The sequence below is a fragment of the Dromiciops gliroides genome, chromosome 4 (assembly GCF_019393635.1).
Source record: "Dromiciops gliroides isolate mDroGli1 chromosome 4, mDroGli1.pri, whole genome shotgun sequence".
In the NCBI taxonomy this organism is placed as follows: Eukaryota; Metazoa; Chordata; class Mammalia; order Microbiotheria; family Microbiotheriidae; genus Dromiciops; species Dromiciops gliroides.
Window position 1 is genome coordinate 275,404,972 of NC_057864.1, and position 16,476 is coordinate 275,421,447.

The 16,476-nt window shown below is 35.7% G+C and overlaps 1 protein-coding gene across 1 annotated transcript in view; it reads right to left on the bottom strand.

Moving 5' to 3' along the window:
* Nucleotides 1-2,914: 2,914 nt before the first annotated feature.
* Nucleotides 2,915-16,476, bottom strand: part of BMP5 (bone morphogenetic protein 5) — a 180,357-nt gene continuing 166,795 nt past the window's right edge. The window contains exons 6-7 of the mRNA XM_044004288.1: nucleotides 14,519-14,629; nucleotides 2,915-4,779 (exon numbers count right to left, since the gene is read on the bottom strand). Coding sequence (XP_043860223.1) covers nucleotides 4,630-4,779; nucleotides 14,519-14,629 — 261 coding nt within the window. The 3' untranslated portion in view covers nucleotides 2,915-4,629. The remainder of the gene's footprint in view (nucleotides 4,780-14,518; nucleotides 14,630-16,476) is intronic.

Here is a 16,476-nt window from a genome sequence, read left to right on the forward strand (position 1 = left end):
TCTAGCAGTTCTTTTTGTGGTGGCTATGAAATGGAAGTCAAAGGAATGCCCATCAATTGGGGAATGGCTAGACAAGCTGTGGTATATGATAGTGATGGAATATTATTGTGCTATAAGAAATGACCAGCAGGATGATTTCAAAAAGGCCTGGAAAGACTTGTATGAACTGATGTGTAGTGAAGTGAGTAGGACCAAGAGAACATTGTGCACAGACAGCAATATTGTTTGATGAAGAACTGTGAATGACTCAACTATTCTCAACAATACAATGATCCAAGACAATTCCAAAAGACTATTAATGAAATGTACACCTTCAAAGAAAGAACTGATATTGATGGAACACAGAATGAAGCAGGCTATTTCTTACTTTCTTTCATTTTTTCTTTTATTCAAGTTTTCTTGTACAAAATGATTAATGTTTTACATAATAATACATGTATAACTTGCATCTAATTGCTTACTGCCTCAAGGAGGCAGGGAGGGGAAGGAGGGAAAGAGGGATAAAAATTGGAACCCAAAACTATAAATAAAAATGTTTATATTTTAAAAATAAGAATTTAATTTAATTTTTAAAAAAGAAAGAAAGAAGCATTTTAAGTGTCTTCTATGGGCCAGACATTGTGCTAAGTACTTTAAAAATATCTCATTTAGTCTTCATAATAACTCTAGGCAATAGATGCTATTATCTCCATTTCACAGTTGAGGAAACTTGAGTTACACATTAGTGATTTGTCAGGGACATAACACTTAGTAAATGTCTGAGACCAGATTTAAACTAATGTCTTCCTGACATGAGCTGCTCCAGTCCTCCTTCCTCAGGTCCAGTGCCATATATAATGCACAACTCTGTTGCTTCAACAACTGCTCTTCAGTTATAAGTTGAGTGGCTCATGCCTCTCCCCCACCAACCCTTTAGACCACAGTTTTATCCTTATCCTTCAAGGCAAGCAGAAAAAAAAGGCTCTGAGGGATGAGATAGCCACTTTAATGCATATGTTGAAATTAGCCCTACTGGAAGTTATAATTATGTAAAATGTGGTCATTTCTTCTGGCTTTTTTGGCCACTGAGCCTTAATTGGCCTAATTAAAAATGTCGAATAAAAGAGTACTCACAGCTGACCAAAGTCATCAGAGGATGACTACAACTGGTCCAAAGTAGAAAGGAAGGGTCCTCCATTTACCCTGGTGCTTGCCTCACTGACATTAATTGTATACAATGCCTAGAACATATGAATTAATGATTCATTTTTAATTCATCCCTCTAGATTTATTACTTCTCACCCATCTAATGACAAAGGGTGTATTACAGAAGTATTGCCAATCTATGTAGGAGAGAATTTAAAATAAAAAAATCACTGTCCTGATACAGTCACAGGTTTGGAAACCTATCATCAATCATGCAAAAAAAATTCAGGAAGGTATATTTTCTTCTGCTTTATACATGTAAGGAAGATTAGGGGAAAAGACAGAGAAGCAGGTAACTTGAGATGCACACTGAATGATGGATTGAACACTTGACTAAATGGTTATGAGATGGTTATTTGTATTTTGGAATTTGGATTTCTTTTGCTTTGAATGGGACTGCTATGTGAGCTAATTATTCATTCCAGAATGTCTTGGGAGCTGATACTTGCCAGACAGCAAAGTAGCCAGTTAAATCTGGCTTAGTTTGTCCAATGCTGATACGAGGATTATAAAGTGACACAGTTCATTCTGTTAGGGAAAAATGAATCATGTCATTTCTTTCTTTCTTTTTCTGTTTTTCTCAGTTCCAATGTGGTCTATTATTTTTCTTTTGTTTTAAAGAATGCAACAAGGATCCTAAGAGGAATAAACTCTGATTATGAGCAAGTTAAAGTTAAAGAAGGATTGTGCCAAATGATAGAAACTGTTAAAAATAGTTTGAAAATAAGGTGATCCAGCATATGTACACATTAAACCCCAGTGATATACCCATATATGGTTTTGAAGTATGGGAACATATAGATTCAAATTTCAACCCCTCATAGAGAAGGAAAGTGAAACATTTCTTGTACATTTCCCTTATCCTTCCTCTTTTCTACTATATCTTGACTACCCTTAACCATTTTAATAGCTTAGGGAAAGTAGTGATGTATTTAATATTGGCAAGGTAAGATAATGAATCTACTTTCTGCATGTAGCTGCAAAAACTGCAATTCCTGGCTATGTTACAAAATTGTAGCCTTTCAGATTTGGAAAGGATTTTGGTGGTTATTTAGTCCAACATGTACCAGAACAATAATACCCTCTAGAGCATACCTGAATAGTGGCCATCTAGTCTTTGAACGCTTTCAATGAAGGGAAACCATCATTTCCTAAAGCAGACCATTCCAGGCTAATATAAGTAGAAGGATTATACAATCTAGCTAATGTATAATATTGTATGAAAATCCCAGCCATTGTCTCTATGTTATATAGTTTACAACTTTTCTGGATCTTTCAGGGAGAATTTTCACTGGTCATCAGGCCATCAATTGATCCAAATCCAGAAGTTCCTCAGTAATGTCACCAAATGGATCTCCAGAATTGAGGCATGGGGACTTGACCACACTTAAAGGCAAATAATTCCATAGATGGACAATTCTAATTGCTGGGAATCTTTTCTTTATATTGAACTGAATTCTGTTTCCTTATAATTTCCACATAATTGGTTCCAGTTCTATATTTCAAGGTCAAGAAAAATAAATATAATAACTCTTTCATATGACACCTTAAAAATAAAGAAATCATGTCTCTTTCTAAACTTTTTTGTCTCCAGACTATCCTCAATATTTGTGCTTTACACTTGTTTATAATGAAAACCAGAATATTTTTTAAAGCATACAATAGAGCCACCTATAGCATTACAGGTTTATTATATTTTAAAATATAGAAATATATTTAAACAGCACATTTTAAAGAATAATATTATAAACTTCAGTTTTTTAAAAAAATTCTCACAATGGTACACCATTATTCAAAAAATATATTACTTAATGTACCCCAAAATACAGTTAACCATCAAATTTTCTCTAGGATAAATTGTGTTTAAAACAGCATAGCCATATACCTGAATCACAAACAAACTCATAACTCTTTTGAAGTTATTCCTGATATCATTTTTTAACCAAATGATCCCAAGTGAGAAAACTCACAAGAGGTACTGTGCTTTTTTCATTTTCACATGAACTGCAAATAGGCATAGTTATGGAAGGTAATGAAATCACTACTTATAAATCTGAAGGTGAGTTCATAAAGAGAACTGTCCTGGAAAACAACAGCTCATTCTTCAAAAAGTTAAGTGTATGTTTTAGAATGGTTTTAGAAGACATTCCAACAGTGAGAGAAAATAAATTAATTTCAGAGGGAAGAACACACATGCACGCATACACACAACTGAACCTTTCCTCTCGGAAATCGGCTGAGCTGGGAAGAAGTTTTATGAAATATCCATTAAAAAAACATGGATTTGAACGAGCACATTCTCAAAGATATGAAAAATGGATTTCAGCTGTTCTTTCTAAATGGCAAATTCTCTAAGAACATTTTGTTTAAATGTATCAATTTGTGTGTCAAAATAATTCTAGGGGGTTTTGTTTTGGGTAAATTTATTCAGTTGAGTTTCAGTACTTTCCCTCAACTAGGAACCCTAGCATCACATCAATCAGCAAGCCTAGTTATATGTAACAGGGAGCTCAAGAAAATGGCTCTGTTGAAGTCCTCCTGCTCCTGGACACATACAGTAACTCTTGTCTAAGGGACAGAGTGGCTCATGTATGTGTTTCTTTATTTTGGACTAAGTTATTAAACATGAAAAAAATCTGCAGCAGTAGTGCTTGAGATAATAGACAGACATGATTTATTTGAGGTAAGACGGTTGTACTACAATTTTTTAGTGTTAACTTGGAAAGTTATGGATACAGGCTCAAGCCTGTCTCCACGTAATTCCTGAAGCTTTGAGCTCTTTGCAAAATCTACACCTTACTAGCCAAGAAGTCAAATGCTCCTAGAGTTACACTGATTCTGTTAAAGCAAACAGTTATAACAATTATGTGCAATCTTTCAGTTTCTATGTTCTACCTACCATTTATTTACTCAGCATCAGTTCAACATTTCACTTTATCGAATGGAGCAGGACCCCTCAAAGACAAATTGAGTTGATCCAAAGAACTTTTGTTTGGGTTGTTATTATTATTTTTCTTTAGTTTCTTCTCTAAATAAATATCCTACCATGGTTTTCATTGGCACAACATTTCCAAATGTACTCAATTTCTTTCAACGATATAAAACAGTCACAGGAGTTCTAGTTTCAGGAAAACTACAGATTTTTTTTTTAATGTTGAAATGGAATGGGTTTGGCTCTTCACATAACCCACTAAAACTCACATCTATCATATACTGTGATGATCTAGAAAATAGATTGTACTGATAATCCACCCATTAAAGAGACTATATACCTGTAAATAAATAAAAAGCTTCTATATACATAATACTGTACATATGATGAAAGATGGAGTGAACTGGAATGGTTTTAGAGGATTCCTTATTCTCCAAACATATGTTTTAGTTGCAGTCTGAAAAACCTTAGTTTAGAATTTAACATAATTGCTACTGTGTCATCCCTTAATTTCAGTGGCAGCCACATGAACGCACAACCATATTTCGGTATTTTTTGAGAATGACATTAGAACTGTCATCAAAATACAGCACAGAGATTGCATTCAGCTTAGTTGGTGCACAGCAAGGCTTAGGTACATGGTCAGGAAACATCAGATGAACCTGGAAAATAAAGGAATAGCCTATTAAAATTGATACAGTCAATTATATTTTGCATTTTTGAGGACTAAGATTGTGGAGTCCTTTATAATTAATAATGGGAACCTACTACTAAACTACCACTTATTTTGGTGGATATTCTTTTTAAACATGAAGTTTAAACTCATTCCTAATGTCATATGTCTTTCAAAGAAGATATTTGAAGTAATAAGGCAAAATTTCCACTGAACAATATTCAATGATAATTCCCAGTAGAAATGGGAGATAGAGTGCATCATATACAGGCCATCAAGGAGGGGTTAGGCTGGATCAAAGATTATGAAAGGGAACATTTAAACCAAGCTGCAAAGGGCTTTAAATGCAAATAGATGAGTTTGTCTTTGGTGCTAGAGATAAAAAGGATCCTTTGGCCTTTATTGACCCAGAGAGAGATATGGACCGACCTAGGCTTTAGGAAAAAGACTTTCACACCCATGTGGGGGATGAAATCAAGAGAAGAAATATTTAAACTTTTACTTTATGCATTCACAATGTCATCAGCCTTAGTGCTCCCTCCACTAATGCAAATCATAATGCTTTCATATCATAGCAGAGACATTCATGAGTTGCTGTGGCTAAAAACATAAATATCACCTGGTGGCTAATCTTCAGCTGATGAGCATCGTCACTATTATCTAGTTTGATCTTCAGATGATAATCTCTCACTTAGTCTGGGCTTGAAGATTTTTTTTTGCTTGATAGAACCCCTGATCTTCCTTCTCCCTATGCTCCCCAAAAGTTTGTTGCATTAGCATAGCCACTAAGAACCCAAGGTAAATGTTGTTCCATGAAGAGACATCAGAATATATTTTGTGTTGAAGGTAGAGGTATAAGAAATGTTAAATAAGAACATAATTACAATGAGGGTAAATAGCTCCTATAATGTTATTATCCATAGCAATGAGGGTATAGATATTGTGAATACATTCATACCAAAGATGATTTAAAGAACAAAATAACTCAATTGACCAGTATTTTTATTTTTTTCTGCTGAATCTATTTATTAGTCAGTCAAATAGCATTTATTAAGCACCTACAATGTGCCAAGCAATGTCAAGTTCTAGAGATATAAAGAAAGAGAAAAAAAGTCATTGGACTACTTAGAGATTATTTTTGTCTGATTCTTCCAGCTCAAGGTATTAAAAAGCAAGCAAAGTGGGGCAGCTAGGTGGTGCAGTGGATAGAGCACTAGCCCTGGAGTCAGAAGGACCTGAATTAAAATCCGGCCTCAGACACTTAACACTTACTAGCTGTGACCCTGGGCAAGTCACTTAACCCCAATTGCCTCACCAAAAAAAAAAAAAAAAGCAAGCAAAGTAAAGGCAGTAAGGGAGGGGAAAAAAGTCTAGACACCAGGACTAAGAAAGAAAATAAATGAAATTGCAACATTGCCTATGTATGATAAAAATGGTTCCTGCTAATTTTGATCTGACAGGCATTTAACCTAAGGATAAATTTGAGATAATTTAACAGTTCACTGGCCTCTTCTACCTCCACATTGCCCCATCCCCCCATCCCCAAGACTCCCTCAATTCCCTCCCCTACAAAGTTTATGGGAAGTCCTGCTGATGAGCCATGAGGGGCTTACAGAAAGCCAACTGGGCCCCCAGGAGTTCTGGATGCACAATGAAATACACATCTAGCTTTGGCTGAAAGGATATACAAGTCCTGAAATGTCGACAGAAAAGTCAGGAAAAATGAGGTGAGCTGACAGAAACTTGAAATTTCTAAGACCTCACAAAAGGAAAACTTGGAAGATTTTTGAGACATTCAGATGTAGTTTTTGTCCCTCATCAGTTTTATCTTCCCTAACCCACACATGCGTGATTGATAACCTGCATATTTCAATGACCTTGGCAGCCTCCAAAAGTAATTTTACATAAGGATGGATTGTTCTTGAATGGGTTCTCTAATGTATTAGTCACAAACATGGTTTCCTTTAACAACAAACATGCCTGCCGTGTTCTGTGTCTTTTTATGGAACAAGCATTCTGCATTATGCTGCACAATGCCAGGAAAAATCCCACTTCCCATGTATGCTGGCGTTGTGCTATGACTTATGTATAATATCCCAGGGCAGTGATGCAGAGCAGGAGTTTGTTCCAAATCCATATCAGGTTTTTTATTATTTTTATTTTTTTCTGTTTGTTTCAGACACTGCTTAGAAGATTCTATGGCCATTAGAACTGATGGTATTTAATGACCTTTAAAAATTATTTTTAAGGAGAGGAGTGCATTTTCTTCATCTAAAAAAACTGTTGACCACTGTTTTCCTTAAGGAAAATATTGGTGTTACTGGATATATTTCAATGGATGTCGAGGCCACTAATGAAAGTCAATAATTAAGATATGAAAAATATTTATAGTAACACTTTCTGTGGTAGCAAATAACTTTTAAAAAAGTGGATGGATACCATTAATTTAGGGAATAGCTGTAAAAAAAGTATGATGTAGTGGGAAAAAACGGTGTTGTATTTAGAGTCATAAGACCAGAGTTCAAATCTTGGCTTTGCTAATCACTACTTGTATGAACTTGGACAAACATCTAATCTCTCTGGACCTCACTTTTCTCATCTGTAAAAAGAAAGGGTTGGATTAGGTGACCTCCAAGAGCCCTTCCAGCTGTAAATATTTGATCTATGACTATGTGATTATGGCACAAGAAGAAATGATGTGCATTAAGAAGTCAAAGAAAGTTGGGGAGATATATGTACTGATTCAGAGAGAAGTCAACAGAACAAGGAGAACAATTTACCTGCTGACCACAATAATGCAAAGGTAAATGACAGTGAAAGATAAGCATTCACATCAACCCAATGGCTAATCATGACTTCACTGAACCATTGTTGAAAAGTGCCTTCCTTAGATGCAGAATGAATTGTAAACTTTTAGATGTGGACTGTGTTTTTCTTCAGCTTAACTGTATGTTAAAATGGAGGGCTCTGTCGAAGGGGAGGGAGTCATTGGGAAATGACAGATTTTTTTTTAAGAGCATCAATACAACTTTATTTTTTAAAGAAAAAAGTATATTCCATCACCTTCGTACACTATGATGTATTTAGCTATTTTTCAGTTGATGAGCTTCCCCTCCATTTCTAATTCTTTGCCACCCCAAGAAGAGTTGTTATAAATATTTTTGTACAAACAGGTCATCTGTAGAACAACCATATTGGGGACAAATGCTCTCTGATAAATTCCTTTAAAAATAATTTCCTCTTTTATAAGAATATACAATGTTTGAACCCTAACCTCTCTGTTGACCTGTTTTGCATCTCCAACTGCCTATTGGACATTCTAAATTAAATGTCTCAAAGATATCTTAATTCACACTTGTTCCAAACTGAACTCATTATCTTATTCCTTAAAACCTTCCCTCTTCCTAATATCCCTATTACTTTTGGAAGTACATTCTTCCGGTCACCCAAATGCACAACCTAGGAGACATTCTTGATTCTTTCCTCTTTCTCACTCTCCATATCCAATCTCTTGCTAAGGCCATACCATTTTATCTTGGTATAATGCCTTGCATATGCCCCATTTTCACTTCTGTCATTGCTACCATTTTGGTGCAGGCCCTCAATCACCTTGGAATAATATCTTACATTTACTTCCTTCTTGCCACTGACACTGCAGCCACTTGTGGTCCTCATCACCTTACTCCCAGATTACTGCAATGGCCTATTAGTTTGTCTGTCACAATTCTCTTCCTACTCCAGTTCATCATCCACTCAGATGTCAAAGTTATGTTTCTAAATACAGGTCTGAACCCATCACATCCCTATTCAATAAACTCCAGTGGCTTCCTTTCACCTCCAGGATCAAATACAATTGTTTCATGTCTAAGAGTCATTTATAACCTGACTCCCTCCAATACACATAGCTATCCAGTCATCTTACTCCTTACACTTCTCACCACCCCGCCATGTAGTTTGAAATGCAGTGACACTGGCCTCCTTGCTGTTCCTTGAAAGACATACTACCTCCCAACTTTAGGTTGTTTTTGGTTTTGGTGGGGCAATGAGGGTTAAGTGACTTGCCCAGCTAGTAAGTGTCAAGTGTCTGAGGCTGAATTTGAACTCAGGTCCTCCTGACTCCAGGGCCAGTGCTCTATCCTTTGCACCACCTAGCTGCTCCCCAACTACAGGTATTTTTATTGGCTCTCTCCCATTTTGGAATGCTCTCCTTCCTCATCTCTACCTCCTGATTTCCCTGGCTTCTTTCTTTAATGTTAAGCCAAAATCTCACCATCTACCAGTCTTTCTTTCTCCCCTTAATCTTAATGTCTTCCCTCCTCGTTATTTCCAGTTTATCCTGTATATAGCTTGTTTGTACATCATTGTTTAAATTTTGTCACCTCCATTAGGTTGTTAACTCTCTGATGGCTTTGTATCTTCAGTACTTAGCACTATGGCTGGTGTATAGTAGTTGCTTAATAAATGGTTATTGATAGACTGACTGTGGAAGTGGTCATGAGGGATTCTGGTTTATTTCTTTGTGTTTTTTGTTTTTGTTTTTGTTTTTGTTTTGCAGGGCAATGAGGGTTCAGTGACTTGCCCAGCCAGTGTCACTCAGCTACTTAGTGTTAAGTGTTTGAGGCCAGATTTGAACTCAGGTCCTCCTGAATCCAAGGCTGGTGCTTTATCAACTGCATGACCTAGCTGCCCCTGGTTTATTTCACAAGTTCATGTAGCAAAATTCTTCAACCTGTGACGTCCATATCAATTAAAGATTATATCTGATTGTAGAGAAAGAAAGAAGTGTTGTTTGTACAAAGAGAAGGGGGAAAAGAGTAGCTAATATTGGAAACTGGGGAGTGGTGTCAGACAAAAAAGGCCTCATGCCAGAAGGAACAGGAACCCAAATTTACCAAATTCACTTGATTTAATAGAAAAGAACAGAAGTTTACCAAAGAGAAAAAGCCAATAGAAGGTTATTATGATACTTAGAATGAGCCAATCAGATCAAGAGTAGAAGTGTATTATGCTGAATAGTTTTCCATGTTAAGACTATTCCTTTATAGCAGATTTGTATGTTCCAACTATAGTCCCTTAAAGGGGCCATGCCCCTAAACTGTTGGACATTCCCCCCAAAATTTCACATAGATTATAATGTAAGGCTATAGTTATTTTTGTTTTTGTTTTTGCACAAGAGTGAAGCCAATATGCCTATTCTTCCTGATAGAATTTTCTCAGAAGACATGCTACCCTAAGCATCAAGATTATACATAAATACACAGGTACATACATACATACATACATGTATATGTGTATATGCATGTATGTGTATAAGAATTTACATACATATACATGCATATGTACATAGATTATCATTTATCTACCTATGTCTATGTCAGATGAGAAGGTTCTACATATCTGCTACAGGAAACTGGCTAAGGAACACAAAGTATCTAAACTCTTTTCATTCTAAACATTCTCCATTGTGCTAAAGAACTTTATCGTCTTTCTTTGTAGACTATCAGATATATCATTTGCATGCCTTCCCCACCCCCAAAGGAAAAGTATTTATTAAGATATCATCATAAGAAAAATAGAAACATAATACTCCTTTAATAAACTAGGGGTATATTCTTCAACAATTGGGAAGAGTGGGGATATACACACACACACAGTCTCTGTAAGAAGAGAGGTGCAGGCCAAGTGCTAAGCACTTTTGAACTGTGTTGTCCTTTTCCTTACTGTGGTTTCCTCATCTTATTTCCAGTGGCTGTAAGGTTTATATTTATGAGGCATATATGATAATCTATAAATTAAGACCTTCTTTTAAAAATTGAGTCTGTATTCTTCATTTTCTTACATTCATCACTTACAAATCCATCTCCCCAGATTTTGGCCATTCTGTGTACTCTGTATGGATCTAGCCATAGTATAGGGAGCACAGAAATATGGAAAAACATAGAATCTAAATGCTAATGAAACATTAAGCAGTCAGGGAAGCTGGACTGCTAAGCTACAACAGAGATTATTCTTAGCAACCGAGTTACTCATAAGGAAGTTGGGCTAGTCTATCCTGTAAAGTTAAAAACTGGAATTGGTTGCAAGGACAACTTGGCATTCTTAATAGTGAAATACTTACAAATCCTAGCTATATCCTCCTTTCCCTGGCCATGTGCCATTTCTGGTTTTCTGCTTAAGAAACAAAAAAAGAATGTGATTCTTTAAAATGAAGCACACTAAAAACTGTGGGCACATTTCCATGATAATTTGCTATAGCACTAGGCTTGTCTAACTAGTACTCAGTATGGCACTGAGAACAATCTTATTTGTTTCTTTTTTTGGATGTTCTGTCCACAAAACTCAAAATATCATGTAATCTTTTATTGTCTGCTTTATCCTCACAAATAGACAAGTTACATCATTTGGTGTTCCTTTACGGAACTGCACCATTTTCTCTCTATTACTACCATGAGGATTTTTTCCTTAGTTCTGACCACTTTTCATGCCTTATTGAAAACTTCCTTTCTCTTCATGCCTGGAATGCACTCCCCTGTAACTTCTACCACTTAGAACCCCCAATTTCCTTTAAAAATTAATTCAACTGCCATCTTCTACTGTATATGAAAATTTTCATGCTCTCTATCGCTATGCCCCACCTAGACTGCAGTGTCAGTCAACGGGGCAAACTGAAATACCCAGTTTTACTGTCTTCAATTATTTCAGAGTTTTGTTTACTCAATATGTTCTACTGTTCTTTTTTTATGTTTTCTAACAAGTGTCAAGTAGTTTCTATGATTATTTCTTTGTAATATAGTTAGAGATCTGATACTATTAGATACTTTCTTCATTCCCCTTTTTATTAAAAAACAAAAAACTATTTCTTGTGAAATTATTTTTCTTTTTCAACCAAAAATAATTATTTTAACTACTTCTACCAGATAATTCCCTGTTAGTTGGACCATGCTCATTAAGTTATGTTTATTAACATAACAATCTAAAGTCTCTCCTAGTAAAATATAGGACCCTTGATGGGAGGAACTGCTTCATTTTTGCCTTTTATATCCAGTGCCTAACATAGTTCCTGGCACCTTCTTGGTGTCTAATGCATATCTTTTGATTCATTGATTGGTTTAAGTTTTCATTTGTAAGTTTCCTTCTCCTATAATATATCTTAAGGACATTACATAAAATCTTTAATTAGCATCATCAATCCCCTGTTTCATATGATTCAGAGAGTCTTAACTATTCTCACACTGCTATATCAAAGTCTAGACACAGATTTTAGGGTCTCCTCCAGCTTGACCACCTTTTGACATTTCTTGTCACCCTTCAGTTTATATTTATACAAGCAAATATATTAGCCTCTCCCACTGCTGGTGCTTCTTAGGCAGTTAGGTGGTACAGTAGATAAAGTACTTTACTGGAGTCAGGAAAGCCTGAGTTCAAATCTAGACTTAGACATTTGCTCACTAAAGTAATGTGGAATTTTCTTGAAAATTTGTCTGAACTTAAAGTATATTAGTTGTTAAATTTGTTTCTGCAGTGGTTGTTCCTAAATTGGTATGTGCTATTCTTTGACATTGGTAGTCCCTGAGTAACTAGTAAGTAATTACTTTTAGTGACTTGGGTTGTACTAATACAGAGAATACAGAGAGAGACAGGAGTCCAGTAAGATCTAGGGAGATATCAGGAAATCAACACTTGGAAAAACAAAATGGGTATATCTCAAAATTGGATTTCTGCTTCTGGATCAGTTTCTATATGTTTCTTCCATGTTAGAGCATAGGAGGAATGAGCTAACTGAAAATTAAAGTAAGTTTAAAAGATCCCACCACCCTATATGGAAAAAGCAAGAAAATATCATAAATAAATAAAGTCTCATGAGCTGTCAACTGAGCCCTCAGGGAAGCCAATGTGGGAAGTTTTTACCACAACACTTAGTAACAAAACTTAGCCAAAAGGTATGAAAAACAGGACATGAACTGACTATCGGACTTTAAGCTAGTGTGAATGGCAAATGGAAAAAAGAAAAAAGACAAAGAAAAAAAGATTTTTACAATGACTTTCCAAAAGTAGTCAGCATTACGTAGTATCTATGTATATGCAAAATATAAATTCATCTCAAATTCTAGAGCAATGTGTCTCCACTTTCTAGGTTAAAAGGAAGAACGGACTGTTCTTTAAAATACAAACAAGGAAAAAGTTTTACAAGGAGGACAAAGGAGAAAACATACTATGAAGATACAGAGGGGAATTGTGAACTGTATTAAAGTTTGTATTGGAGTTAGAGAAAGTTGGATAGTAGAAGACTGTGACATCAAGAATGGAGAAAAGGATTACAGAATATTTGGATCCAAGTAATAGGAATACATTGTTCTGTAAAGGTGGCAGCTAGATTGGGGGGGCGGGGGTGAGGTAGGGGTATAGAGTAAGGATAAGCAGTTTATTGCTTAAGAACATTCATTTGCCACTGCATGAGAAGTTATCAAATAATAGAAAAGAAATTTGAATGTTGGCTATTGATGACTTTCTTCTGAAGGGTACCAAATTGTTCTGTTGTTAACTTAATTTAATATGAAGATTTACACTATCCGACAGGTGGTAGAGAGAAGTTCCTTGGGAACTACAAAATGCAATGATCACAACTCTCTCCTGGTTATTTATATGTAGATGAATGAAACTAACAAAGCATTGATAAAGATTATGAAATCCCAAGAAAAACCTAGAAGAATTTAGAGCACAGATGGCATGTGAGGTATGTGTGTGTGTGTGTGTGGGGGGTGTTAATAATCACTATCTCTGTTGATGTTAGCAGATTAAGAACAGATAGGTACAAATGGGAATTGAACAGCTGGCTAGAAAGGTAGTTTTTCAAAAAGGAATTTGGCATTTGAGATCATTCTTGAAAACATAGGAGTAATGAAATCTTATTTAGTAAGCCATGTAGTGTACCAAGATTTGGTTAAAAAATGTGTTTGCCTGGAAGCTTGCCAATCTGATCAAGAAAGCTTTAAAATAAAAAGGGATGAGACAGGAGAAAATAGCCCACAGAGAGTTACAGTGTCTAATGCCACAGAGTGTCATGTACAATATAGAGTGAAGAAAAGTGAGAGGACAAGTGACAAAACACAGGGCCATAGATATTTATATAAAAGTGAATGAAAAATTGGCAATGAATAAAGTGAACTAAAGAGATACTAATACAAAGAAAAAATAGTTAACTACATAGGAATCATTGAACCTAAATGGAATTGAACTGAAATGACATAATTTATTAAAAATGAACAGACAGGATAAGGGGGCTGAGTAATAGCTTTCTATATAAAAAAGATATGGGGGCAGCTAGGTGATGCAGTGGATAAAGAATCAGCCCTGGATTCAGGAGGACCTGAGTTCAAATCTGGCCTCAGACACTTAACACTTACTAGCTATGTGACCCTGGGCAAGTCACTTAACACCAATCGCCTCACCAAAAAAAAAAAAAAAAGCTATGTCCATTGGTGGCAATCCAGGAATAAGAAAGGGGTATTAAAGCAGGAGGTGTGGCAGTGGTGGAAGGTACCTTTTAGGAGAAGGGTGTTGCCCTATGCATTGGCATCACATGGTTAGTAAAGTTGGGTTGGAATATTGCCACAGGTAGGATGCATGCCCAAGACATTGGTACCCTGGGGCATATTGGTCATTAGCCCCATTCTAGTCATTTTTCACTACTACAAAAAGAAATAACAAACAAGGAGAAAAGCACCTACCAGAGTTTGAACTATGGCATGATTGGTAGCATTCATATGGGCATTCAATGGAAAAGAGCATTCTCCATCACAATAGAAAGCAGCATAGCCCTCTGGAGCAATAATCCAATCCTAAAATATTCCAGCAAAAAAAAGATAATACCAAATGAATATATCTGTGTGAATTATTTCATATGTAAATCAATTACACTGCCTTTACCTTAAAATTTCAAAATTAATATACACTTGGATTTCCAAAGAAATAATTTTCAAAGGATCCTCAAAATGTAATAAATTTTCTTTAAGCAGTTTTCTCAGTGTTCTCCAATAATCAATCCTTGAAGGACAACTTCTATTGTTTGTTAAATTTAAAGTATACAATAATATTATGAATCAAATTTTTACTAATGAACTCTTTTCAATGTTCCCAAGTATACTTTATAAAATATTGCTTATATTATTATGTATACTATATTATATTTAATATTATGTTTGTGTATTTTTATGATAGGCAACATAGTATAGTAGATAGAGAGCTTCACTCGATGTCTAAAATATGTGAGTTGAAGCCCAACCTCTTAAATATATTAGTATTCTGATTTTAAGCAAGTAGTAATTCTCATTGCCCAAGGTAACTTTCTAAGACTAAAAATTGTAGGGAAGGGATCTCTCTGAATATTTAAAGGGAGTTTCCCTCTGGGACTTTCCAAACACCAATGAAATCATAGGTTTGGTTAAAAAAAGTGTGTGTGTGTGTGTGTGTGTGTATACAGATTAAGTATAAATATTTGTCCTTGAATATGTATCCTTGAATATCTTGAATCATGAAGCAATATTCTGAAATATTATTTAGATTCTTCAACACTTAAAAAAAGTTCTTGGGGGCAGCTAGGTGGCACAGTGGATAGAGCACCGGCCCTGGATTCAGGAGAACCTGAGTTCAAATCCGGAATCAGACACTTGACACTTACTAGCTGTGTCACCCTGGGCAAGTCACTTAACCCCCATTGCCTCACCAAAAAAAAAAAAAAAAAAATTCTTTAATTTCATCCCTATGGGTACTTATCCAGAGTTCCACCTTTCCACCCCTCAGCAGATCCTTTCATGAATTGCTGTGGTAAAATAACAAAAGTAACCAACACTACCTTAAGGTGAACTTCTAGAAATGAGCGTCTCCAAACTTCACTAGCCAACAAGCTACTTAACTAGGTTCATCACCCTTACCTTTGCCAATAGGCGTACACTGGCAGGCCTATGCTTCCAGTTTGGTGGATCCTTCAGAAGTTTGTTATCTGCTGGCATAATGTTTGATAACCCAGAGGTGTAGGCCATAACAGATTTCATAGGAAGACCATTTATAACTTCTTAGATTTAATATTATAAGCTTTGTTGTTGTTTAGTTGATTAGTCTCACTCTTCATGACCCCATGTGGGATTTTCTTGGCAAAGATACTAGAATGGTTTGCCATTCCCTTCTCCAGGTCAATTTACAGATGAGAAAACTGAGGCAAATAGGGTTAAATGACTTGCCCAAGGTCACAAAGCTATTACATGTCTAAGGTCAGGAATTGAACTCAGGTCTGTCTAGCTCTAGAGCTTGTACTGTAATGCACAGAATTATCTAGCTGCCCATATCATAAGCTTTCTTAGAGCTTTTTAAATCATGGTAATGTAGACTCAGAGCTGGAAGGGGACCTCCAAAAGGCCATCATATTTTAGATGAGGAAACTAAGGTTAAATGACTTGTCTAATGTAATACAGGTAGTAAGTGAAAGAAAAAGCATTGAACTCAGTTTCTGAACTCTAAATATAGCACTCTTTCTGCTGTATTCTGCTTAATTGTGTCAAGTTCAAATGGAATTTGAGAAGATAAGTTTAAATTTAGATGATCCTCATTGCTTCCCCCCAAAATGTAATGTGTTCATTTTTTTCTTTTTCTTTTTCTTTTTTTTGTTTGTGAGGCAATTGTGGTTAAGTGA